We start from the raw sequence: 12,155 nt of genomic DNA, 5'->3' as shown, positions 1-12,155 counted from the left end.
ATATAAACACAGTTCAGCAGAGGGTATCATACATGATAGGCTTAGATACGCTGGCATTAACACCCTATGAGCTAGTTATCGGTTAACATTTCTGCTGATTTTATAATTTCACTAAATAAAAGTCAAATCCTTGAAGTCAGTTCTGTCCTTCTTGATGTCTCGGGTCACTTTCTGGTCAGCAGTTGCCTGAAATTCTGGAGGAGTCATTCCATGGCTGTGAAGCAGCTGACAGCCGTGTCTGTTTTATGACTAACCAAGTGTGGCAGCTGTTAATGTGTTCACTTTGTTCTGCTCTCACCTGCGCTGAAACGCTAAACTGATCCGTAGCCAAGTCTAAATTGTGTGTCTAATATCTGTCAGGGTATTTTGAAATCTGTAAAATGCAGGGTATCAATATGGAGGTGAGGCCGAAGGTACTGGGTACCTCACTGATTGCATCGGTGTCATATAAGTGTAGACAGTAGCATCATCCCCCCACCCAACCCGGCTATTGAAAGTAAGACAGTGACAGTGCATACAGTTTATGTATCGACGCTCACTAGGGGTTTACACAGGATTTTCTCATGGTTTGTAATGTAAGCAAAATAAAATAATATTTTAACATTAGGATCCCATAAGTACTGAGTGACAATGACACATTGTACATATAGCCATTCGCTTTATATTCCTATGTGCGCAAAAATTTGCAAACCCCACCCCAGGCCATGCCAATGCATGTGACTGCAATGCATGTATGTATAATAGTATACATAGAATAAAGAGAGCTAATTGAAGCTGTTCCCCCCCCCAGGTGGAGTCATATGCCACTGACCCTTTGGTTTACCATGGAGGGATGAAGGTCTCCTTTGGAGTTCAGCTACTCAATGCCACAGCGCGGGTAGAGAAAGCTCTTCCTCATTTCAAGTTTCCTCTTTTACTTCTTCATGGCACCGCAGACAAGCTGTGTGATATCAGGGGCTCCCAGTTTATGATGGACACCATTCTTAGTGAGGACAAAACACTAAAGGTAAAGAGATGATGTCACCATTTATTTCTGAATTTATGTGGAGACTGGGCTTAAGTTGGTAGAGGCAAGTATGTCTGCTTGTACTCCTCACTATCAGCTGTTATCATCAGGGGACCCACAATTTAAATGTGTTCACACATGCATTCACATTGCATTACTCTGTCATTCAGTTGCAGCAATCATTCATTTAATTTTTTGTATAACCGTTTTCCATTTCTTTAAGGCAACGAAACTCCAACATGTGTGAACATATACTAAAGCAAAGGCTATGGCTAGTAATATGTATAGTATAAATACAGTAATTTGTATCAGTCTAGAGTCCCAAAGGAGATTTACTGAAACTGAGATCTTGAAATGGAGAAAACTTGAGACACAGAAAAGTAGGAAGCTGCATAATTTTTAAGTTGATTTAAAGGGTATACCAGTGGGGATTTTTTCAAATTTAGTGGAGGTGCTTAAAAAATAAAATGGAAAGCATGCCCACGTGTTTCTTCCTTTGGGCTGGGTTCACACTACGTATATTTGAGGCTGTATTTTTGAGGCTGTATAGCAACCAAAACAAGGAGTGGATTGAAAACACAGAAAGGCTCTGTTCACATAATGTTGTAATTAAGTGGATGGCCGTCATTTAATGGCAAATATTTGCTGTTATTTTAAAACAACGGCTGTTGTATTGAAATAATGGAAGTTATTTACCGTTATATGGCGGCCATCCACTCAATTTCACCATTGTGTGGACAGAGCTTTTCTGTGTTTTCATTTCCATCAGACCAACACCCTAGAGGAAGCTAGGAACAGTGGTGAATAGTAGAGATGAGCGAACCGGTTCGGCCAGTATGGGATCCGGTTCGGATTTTTCCAAAAATCCGAGTCCGATCGGATTCGGATTTTTGGAAATACGCTCTGATTTTTTTTTTTTTCTTGCTTTCTAAAAAGGCAGCTGCCATTCTAGAAAGCAGGAAGTGTTCCGGGCAGGAAAAGTGCTTTCCCATGATGCCTGGAACACATCCAATCAGCAGGGATCTTGCACTAGTCCATCCCCTGTGTGACGTCGGTATTGCTTTAAGAGGAGCGGTCACATGACCGCACCAAGCAGTCTGCACAGAGAGAGGAAGGAGGTTGTTACTGGCTGCAGTGCACAACGCTCGTGATTATCAAAACGCTGCTGGGGCTGCTGCTGCTGTTGTGTACTACAGACTACTGAGAAGATATTGTAGCAAAGGAAAGGGAAGATTAGGAAATCGGAGAGGAGAAACATCTAGTGATTGAGAGAGAAATATAGAGATGGCGAAAGATAGATAGATTAGGCATAGGACAGCAAAGAGTGCACGGAACAAAAACGTGCTGTACAGATATACAAGTCCTATAGTTCTGATAGTGTGTATATCACATCTGTCTTATCCTGAGAGACAAAAATACCTGGTGCAGGTGTATAGGATAAAAATCTTTAAAAAAGTGCTATATATATAGACAATTTCTATACTTGGACCCTTCTGATAGTGTGTATATCACATCCGTCTTATCCTAAGAGACAAAAATACCTGGTGCAGGTGTATAGCATAAAAGTCTTAAAAAAGTGCTATATATATAGACAATTTCTATACTTGGACCCTTCTGATAGTGTGTATATCACATCCGTCTTATCCTGAGAGACAGAATTACCTGGTGCAGGTGTATAGCATAAAAGTCTTTAAAAAAGTGCTATATATATAGACAATTTCTATACTTGGACCCTTCTGATAGTGTGTATATCACATCCGTCTTATCCTGAGAGACAGAATTACCTGGTGCAGGTGTATAGCATAAAATTCTTTAAAAAAGTGCTATATATATAGACAATTTCTATACTTGGACCCTTCTGATAGTGTGTATATCACATCCGTCTTATCCTGAGAGACAGAAATACCTGGTGCAGGTGTATAGCGTAAAAGTCTTTAAAAAAGTGCTATATATATATATATATATATATATATATATATATATATAGACAATTTCTATACTTGGACCCTTCTGATAGTGTGTATATCACAACCGTCAAAGCGTTTCAGGCAGAGGGCAGGGCAGAGAGTCTGGCTCAAGGGGCATAAGAGGAAGTTGCGCAGGAAGAGGGTCCAGTGGCAGGCCTGAGCTTCCTTTGTCACACCAGGGTCGTGTCCACACATCTAATTCCACAGTCCTGGAGTGGCTGGCTCACACTTCGACGTCCACAAGGATGAGTAGTGAGACAGCCAGGTATCTGTGGGTACCTCGGACATGACCCTGACTTGGCACGGGCACGCAGCAATTCCCCCACGTCCTCCATCTGACATCCTCAGCAACATCCCGCTAACTTTTGACCCGCCGCCTGCAAGGGAACTGTTGGCGTCTATGAGCAGCAAACTGCTCTTTGATGATGATGAGCACGTGGGGGAAGAGACAAGGGACAATCATGTGTAGGGCATAGCTGTGTCGGAGGCGATATCAGAGCAGGCCCATGTTAGGCCTGGCAGGAGAGCAGTAGGCAGTAGACGAGAGAGGGCTGGGCAGGAGCCTGATGAGGATGATAGCATCATTCTGGAACAGGATGATGCTACATCGGATGTTACATGGGATCCACGGCAGAATTTGGCTTATTTGACGGACTCGTCAACTGGGAATCCGTCCGCCAGCAGGCCCACCACAACTAAAAAGCAGACAGGCAGCAGTAGTCAACTAACAAGTCGGAAGCGTAGCCGGGACAAGCAAATGAACACTGGTGAAACCTCCTCCACTGCAGGTCCTAGTATCGGCAGGGCCCGTCCATTCTTGCAGCCTGTCGGTACTAGACTGTACACCTCGCCTGTGTGGCAGTTTTTAAAAAAGTGCCCGGAAGATACCTATGTGGTCATCTGTCGCCTGTGTGACAGGCGCATTGAAAGAGGCAAGAGCTGCCATCCTGGCACCAGCGCCATGGCTGCCCATATGAAGCGCCACCACCTTTCCGCCTGGGAGAAACGGGGTGATAGTGGGTCACAGCAGGCCCAGGCAGACCCGCTGTTAACAGCAGCAGGAAGCAGCAGTAGTCAGGGGGGCCTTTCATAGAGTCAGAGCTCCTCTGTGGAAGGGAGTGTGGCTTCACTCCCTTATTCGGCTGGTGGCCCCTGTGTTGCTAGCAGTAGGCAGCCTGGCATCATGGAGTCCCTATACCGGAGGAAGACATATGCACCCAGCAATCCCGCAGCAGTCAAGCTGAACACCCACCTGGCCAAATTGCTGGTGCTCCAGGCTCTGCCGAGTCGACACTACTTTTCCAACACAGCTATCCCGGCCATGTATAGCTATGTTTGCGAAAAAGGTTGCTGACTCGCTGAGCCATTCAGTAAGCAGACATGTACATTTAACCACAGACATCTGGAGCTGTAATTACGGGCAAGGGCAGTATATGTCCATTACTGCTCAGTGGCTAAACGTAATATGGCCGGCGGACCCCCAGCAACTTGGCAAGGGAAAGGCGATGACACCACCCCGTTGTCACAGCAGGGTTCCTGTTTTGCGGTCCTCCACCTCCTCCAGTAGGTCCAAAACCTCCTCAACCGCCAGTGTTCCTCCCTTGTACCACTTGGGTGTAGCACGGAGGTGTAACGCTGTCAAGGAGACACACAGGAGAAAAGCTGCACCGCCTGCTCGAGACGGAAATCCTCTCGTGACTGACTCCACGCCATCTTAAAGTTGGGACGGTGGTGAGTGACAATGGGAGCAACATTCTCTCCGCGCTGCGTCGAGGAGGTATGAGGCACACCCCGTGTATGGCACATGTTTTAAACCTAATAGTTACACACTTTCTAAAGTCTTCATCCCATTAACAAACTGTGCTGTTAATGGCTTGAAAGCTGTGTAACCATTTCAGCCATTCAAGTCGCTATCACAACATCCTCCTCGACCTGCAGCAGAGGAATGGTCTTCCCAACCATCGTCTCATTTGCGATGTAGCCACACGGTGGAACTCCACCCTCCACATGCTGGACCGGCTCTATGAGCAGAGGAAGGCCTTGACTGATTTCCTCTTGATGCAGGTGGACACGGCGATGTCCTTGTGTAACCTGGAGTTGGGCCAGTGGCAGCTCATGCGTGACACCTGCCGCATGCTACGACCCTTTGAGGAGACCGCCTTTCTGGTCAGTGGGCAAGACACAGGACTGAGCGCCATCATACCCATGCTTCATGTACTGGAGCTGATGCTGATGCAACTCAGTGGCGAGAGGGAAGAGGTCTTGCCACTGTCGCAGCCTGGGTCGTTGGAGGAAGGCTTGGCGGAAGAGGAGGGAGATGAAGTTGAGGAGGAGGAGGACCTGAATGCACAGGAACTCTTAGGGGAGATGGGTGGAGGAGAAGGAGATGAGCCTTCCTGCCAGACCATAGGGGAGCCAGAGGAGGATATGCAGGGCTATGAGGAGGATGGAGGCAGTACCCATTGGCAGTATGCTGTGGAGACGGAGGTGGGGACTCCTTCCCACTCCCTGGTGGAAATGGCTAAGCACATGTTGATATGCTTTCGGGCTGACCCACGCTTGCAAAGGATTCGTCAACGGGACGAGTTACTGGACCCATGGTATCGCAACAAGCTGTGTGAATTCATTCACCCTTCCCAATGGGAGGAAAAAGTGAATTATTATAGAGAGGAGCTGGATGCACAGTTAGTGTCAGCCTTTGGAACACGGCGCTCTCATTCAAGCCATTCCCACCAGGGCCACACCAGCAGCGCTGCCTCCTCCACATCCTCCTCTAGCAGCTTGGGTGGCATGAGCAGCGGCACCAGTCTGAGCCTGATGTCCATGATGCACGCTTTCATGCAGCCACAGGCCGGGGTAACGGGAGCACCCGCACAGCAGCAGGACATGGGGGCACACCTCAAACAGCAAGTCCAGGTGTTTTTGGACCCTAAGTTGCCACCTAATGTGCCGGAACCCCTGGACTACTGGGTGGGAAAATTAGATGTCTGGCCACTCGCTGAATTTGCTTTGGACATTCTCTCCTGTCCGGCCAGCAGTGTGTCATCCGAGCGAATTTTCAGCGCAGCAGGTCATATTGTCAGTCCCAGGAGAACCAGATTGTCCTGTGATAGTGTGGAGCGTCTGACTTTCATCAAAATGAACGCCACATGGATAGATAAGGACTTTGTGACACCTGCTCCTGATACCACAGAGTAGGATTTGGTCCTGTTGTCACCAAGATGTAGGACCTTTTCTGCATCTATTATGTCCTATATGGGAACTAGACCTTACTGGTCATTCCACCATTCCTGCTGTCCTGCTACCTCTCGCCTGTCCATGGACCTCATTATTCTGCTTCTGCTGCTCATGTCACCCCATTACAACTGCTACTCCTGCCCTGGCCTCTATCTTGGCTACTGCTGGGCCTTCACTGGCCTCCATATTGGCTACTGCTGGGCCTTCACTGGCCTTCATCTTGACTACTGCTGTGCCTGCCCTTGCCTCCATGTTGTCTACTTCTGTGCCTTAACTGGCATCCATGTTGACTACTGGTGTGCCTTCACTGGCCTCCATGTTGACTACTGCTGCTCCTGTACTGGCCTCCATGTTGGCTACTGCTGCTCCTGCCTGGCCTCCATGTTGGCTACTGTTGCTCCTGCCTGGCCTCCATGTTGACTACTGTTGCTCCTGCCCTTGGCTCCATGTTGGCTACTGCTGGGCCTTAACTGGCATCCATGTTGACTACTGCTGTGCCTGCCCTTGCCTCCTTGTTGGCTACTGCTGGGCCTTAACTGGCATCCAGGTTGACTACTGGTGTGCCTGCCCTTACCTCCTTGTTGGCTACTGCTGGGCCTTAACTGGCATCCAGGTTGACTACTGGTGTGCCTGCCCTTGCCTCCATGTTGGCCAATGCTGGGCCTTAACTGGCATCCAGGTTGACTACTGGTGTGCCTGCCCTTGCCTCCATGTTGACTACTGCTGCTCCTGTACTGGCCTCCATGTTGGCTACTGCTGCTCCTGCCTGGCCTCCATGTTGGCTACTGTTGCTCCTGCCTGGCCTCCATTTTGACTACTGTTTCTCCTGCCCTTGGCTCCATGTTGGCTACTGCTGGGCCTTAACTGGCATCCATGTTGACTACTGCTGTGCCTGCCCTTGCCTCCTTGTTGGCTACTGCTGGGCCTTAACTGGTATCCAGGTTGACTACTGGTGTGTCTGCCCTTGTCTCTATGTTGGCTACTGCTGGGCCTTAACTGGCATCCAGGTTGACTACTGGTGTGCCTGCCCTTGCCTCCATGTTGACTACTGCTGCTCCTGTACTGGCCTCAGTGTTGGCTACTGCTGCTCCTGCCTGGCCTCCATGTTGACTATTGCTGCTCCTGCCTGGCCTCCATGTTGACTACTGTTGCTCCTGCCTGGCCTCCATGTTGGCTACTGCTGCTCCTGCCTGGCCTCCATGTTGACTACTGCTGCTCCTGCCTGGCCTCCATGTTGACTATTGCTGCTCCTGCCTGACCTCCATGTTGACTACTGTTGCTCCTGCCTTGCCTCCATGTTGGCTACTGCTGCTCCTGCCTGACCCCCATGTTACTGGTCATTCCACCATTCCTGCTGCCCTGCTTCTCGGCTGTCCATGGACCTCATTATTCTGCTTCTGCTGCTCATGTCACCCCATTACAACCGCTACTCCTGCCCTGGCCTCCATCTTGGCTACTGCTGGGCCTTCACTGGCCTCCATGTTGGCTACTGCAGCTTCTGCCCTGGCCTCCATCTTGGCTACTGCTGGGCCGTCACTGGCCTCCAGGTTTGAAAAGTTCGCTCATCTCTAGTGACCAGAACACCAGCTGAGGGCGATTCTGAAAAATCTAGCTTGTTTTTCTCTCGGTGTAATATCCCTTTATGCTTTATTTTTATAAAAGTTGTCAACCTGTTTTCATATAAACACACCCCCTGATCGGCAAATCTGACATTGTAAGGAACAGAGGGAAGTATCATTCATTGTCTATGCTTGTCTGCCACTCAGAACTCCCAAAAAGCAGAATGGCAATTCCAAGTCAGATAATTTAATGTGAATATAAATTAATATAACGCTTGAGCCATTTGTGCTTATCTGGGATTCTACAGCCACAGTCCCCAGCACCTTGCAAGAAGTTTTCATGTCTTTCTCTGATAGAATCCAGATGCTGAAGCAGCTGCAGGAGCTTGGGGTTTTGCATATCAGCCAAAATCCAACATGTTGTCCTTCATTTTAAAATAGTTTTTATTGAGTTTTTGCTTTATAAAAACATCACAAACATTTTTATATAATGAAATATAGAGCTTAGTACGTCAAGCTCGATCTAGTTTGAAAAAGAATAAAGTGATAAGCTCAACATAAACTGTAGAAAAACAACCAAATAAACAACAGGTTCACATCAGACAGAATAACCTTAATAAACCATATATATACTACTAGATATAAAAGCTTTTCTAGAAATATTATGTGACGGTGGTTGTGGAGATATCTACAATTGTAGGGTTGCCTTCCGGGCTGCAGCTGACTATAGATGGAAAAGTTTTCTGGCCCTCACTCACATTTGAATTGTTTAGGGTCTATCTATCCGAATATACCCCACTGAGCATTATAGGGCACAAAGTTCACCAGATGTGTTTTGGCAAAACGTTCCAGAACTATGGTTGGACAGTGCCACAAGCAGTGTGTGAGGTCTGCCTCAAGAACTCCACATTTAAAGCATGAGGAGGTGGGGAATACTTCCATCTTGTAACCCTGTGCTGGGAATATCTAGTGTCCTTCATTTTTATCAGGCAAATGTAGAGCTGGGGCTGAGGTCAGATATGATGGAATCACTCTCAGAGCTGACAGCAGTTTTTGGGAACCTAGGCAATGTGTTGTCAACAGTTTGGAGGGAGAAAGGGGCTACTAAACTACTAAACTTCTTTTTGCATTCCCCATGACCTTACAAAAGTTTAGGTGATGGGAATAGCTCTTAAAGCATGTCTTCTCTAGTAAAGGAAAAATCTGAACTTATATTGAATGTGATTTGAGAAGATAACATGTATAACACCTAACTGGCACCATGTAAAGAGAGCAAAGCATTTTAGAGATAATATTTTACGTCAATGTTAATGGCAGTACAGCCCTTAAGGGAAAGATAACTTGGCAGACCAATAATAGGCATATTTATTTGTAATTCTCAACTAAGGGGCCACTTATAATTTTCTTCGTCATAGAGTCATGAGAATGTTAAATATTTCTGTTCCTTTTACAGATCTATGATAAAGGATTCCATGCTTTGCACAAAGAACTGCCTGAGGTGACTACTTCTGTGTTCCAAGAAATTGAGAGATGGATCCTTCAAAGGTTAGAATCTACAGGAGCTGCTCCATCCAGTACAACTCCTACTCACAGTACTTAGGAACGTCCTCCGAGAATGCATCACGGAAGTCAGTTTCCTTCAAAATAAGCCTCCAGCCAATATGGTCTTCTTTCTGCTGACCTTACCACAGCCCAAGATTCACCTGTCCCACTTCCAAGCAAACTTTTGCACCACCCAGCCGAGCCCAAGTATAATTCCTACCTAATGTCCTCCAGCAGAACTTCTCGATATGAAGGAACTCATGGGAAACTTCCTTACTTCAACTATAATACTTTTTAGAATTTAGAGAAAGCACAAGAAAAGCGCCAACATTCTCAAGGACATGTAGGCCGTCCCTGCACTGCGAAGACTGTTGCCTCTGCAGGATTTGGGCATTAACATTCTCAGCAATAATTTTACAAGTTGCGTCCACTTTTCCTGGAGCTATCCTGATGGATTCCTGTGGATGAAGGATTCACTCTAGTTTATCATGGACCTTGAAGACCGAGAATACAAGCCTACTGGACTCTTCTCCGGCAAGCACAAAGCAATATGAACCATTATATTGACTTGGTGTTTTAGGAATGAGAATCCTGTTGTGTATGTGAAGGAACCTCTGTAAATAGCCCCCAGCCCTGGTTTTAATAGATTTTATTACACAATATAATACAATATTTAATATGTTAATATATTTACTGCCGGAATGGTTCCAGTAGTTTTTTTTAGATTATTTTTTACATTCTAGAAATGTGAATTTGTGGCCTTTTTGCCTGCTATCCACTAACAATATGTAACGTTTCCTCGGTCTACTCATGTTTGTGGGGCAATGCATATTGGGGATTCCTGGTGGTAAAGCGTTTAACAATTACTCTGGCAGGGAAAAACAAAAAGATCTTGCATTCACCCCATACTGTGGCCAACAAAAATGGATCCAGAGCTGGTGCTCAGCTGCCATATTTTCTCTTGGCAGTCATCTTTAATGTTACTTTGCTGGGAACCTGCAAGAGCATGGAGATCCAAAGCTGCCAAGAGGTGTTACCTTAAGCTCTTGGGCTGTCAAGGCAAAATCTTAAAGCGACTCTGTACCCACAATCTGACCCGCCCCCCCCCCCCCCCCCCCCCCCAAAAAAAAAAAAAAAAAAAAAAACACTTGTACCTTTGGATAGCTGCTTTTAATCCATAATCTGTCCTGGGGTCCATTCAGCAGGTGATGCAGTTATTGTCCTAATAAAATACTTTAAAACTTTTAGCCCGTGGCAAACGGGAGTATCTGTGCCCTAACTTTGCACCACCCCTCCATCCCTCCTCCCCACCCTCTTCATTGCACAGGTCCTTAGTGATCCAGCCCATGTGCCGGGCTGCCACAGGTAAGGAATAGAGGGCAATCTGCCTGGAGCATTCCTAATGATGAAGAGGGTGGGGAGGAGGGACAGAGAGGTTGTGCAAAGTTAGGGCACAGATACTCCCATTTGGCACGGGCTTTAAGTTTAAAAGTATTTTTTTAGGACAATAACTGCATCACCTGCCGAAAGGACCGCAGGACAGATCTTGGATTCAAAGCAGCTATCCAAAGGTACAAGTGGTTACGGGGGTCAGATTGTGGGTACAGAGTCTCTTTAAACAGGACCTCCCCATCTTGTACTACCATCATGACTGGTACCTTTGCACTCCTAATAGTTACTCCATTGATGATTCCATAAGGCCTACAGCTTTCTAGCCAGTAACACTTCAGTATCAACCCCTTAAAATGAATGTCCTCTCTGAATGTAACACTATTTATATTAGTGTGGTTGTGGATTAGGTATTTAAAGCTCTGGATCAGGAATACTGGGCTCTGACTCCGATGAAGATATTTTATTTAAAAGTAATGATAATAATAAAACTAAAAAATAAACTAAATGATTTAAAAATATAAGCAGTTCCATAGTTGTATAATCTTCGTTCACAACCAAAATTGCATCTAGGATTCTGACTGCTCATGGGCGCTCTATTTTTTACAGGCTACGGTTTGTTGTGTTTGCACCTGGAACTATACAAGTAATCTGATGTTGAGAGAAATAACCCCCCACAATGAACTGCATCACAGAGGTGGCCAGCAGAATTTTGAATGCAGCTTTAGGTGTGACTGGATGTTTCTCATCAGCTGCTCCTTTAAGATGTATTTAAACATTCCAAGAATCCTCTTGCGCTACACAGGACTACTCTTAATAGTCCACAAAACAGCAATGTTTTCCTAGTAAATTACCTAGGATTTTAGGAATACTATTTTAGCTCCATAGCTGTAGCATGGCCACATTCTCTTTAAAGCTGGATTTATGCAGAACCTTTTCTGAATGTACTTCTGCAAAATTACAATGTCTTGATATGTGTACTTAATGGGACTACAAGCCCCATCATTCTCTGGAAGACAAAGCATGCACGACATACTGGGACTTATAGTTCCTCACCAGCTTCAAACAGATAGAGAGAACGATAAATATGTCGCTGTTTACTCTAAATTATTCCTGCATAGGAAAGGACAGGGTATTTTACCACTGTTTTGAAAACTTAACAAACATGTCTCTATAATGGTCTGTTCTGCAACCCCGGAGATTTCTATAAACGTTATTGCACTTTGTAATAAAATAAAAGGCACAATATATGTCATTTTTTTATAAATGTTACTCGGTAGCAACACTGAGGTTCTGTCTAAATAAATTCTGACTGTTAGACCCCGAATTCTGTCGTGTTTTTATCAAATTTAAATGGGCACTGTCACTTGAAATAACTTTTGACATGTCATCAGACATGTCAAAAGTTGTTGAACACAGCAGGTCTCACTGCCATGAGATACAGCCATGGAGATA

The 12,155-nt window shown here is 45.7% G+C and overlaps 1 protein-coding gene across 2 annotated transcripts in view; it reads left to right on the top strand.

The window, feature by feature from the left end:
- Nucleotides 1-10,408, top strand: part of MGLL (monoglyceride lipase) — a 48,887-nt gene extending 38,479 nt beyond the window's left edge. For both annotated transcript variants that reach the window (XM_069968732.1, XM_069968733.1), the window contains 2 exons: nt 791-1,006; nt 9,223-10,408. In XM_069968732.1, coding sequence (XP_069824833.1) covers nt 791-1,006; nt 9,223-9,369 — 363 coding nt within the window. In that variant the 3' untranslated portion in view covers nt 9,370-10,408. The remainder of the gene's footprint in view (nt 1-790; nt 1,007-9,222) is intronic.
- Nucleotides 10,409-12,155: the final 1,747 nt, after the last annotated feature.

This window comes from Dendropsophus ebraccatus, chromosome 4, assembly GCF_027789765.1.
Source record: "Dendropsophus ebraccatus isolate aDenEbr1 chromosome 4, aDenEbr1.pat, whole genome shotgun sequence".
NCBI lineage: Eukaryota > Metazoa > Chordata > Amphibia > Anura > Hylidae > Dendropsophus > Dendropsophus ebraccatus.
This window is presented reverse-complemented; position numbering and strand designations above follow the sequence as displayed.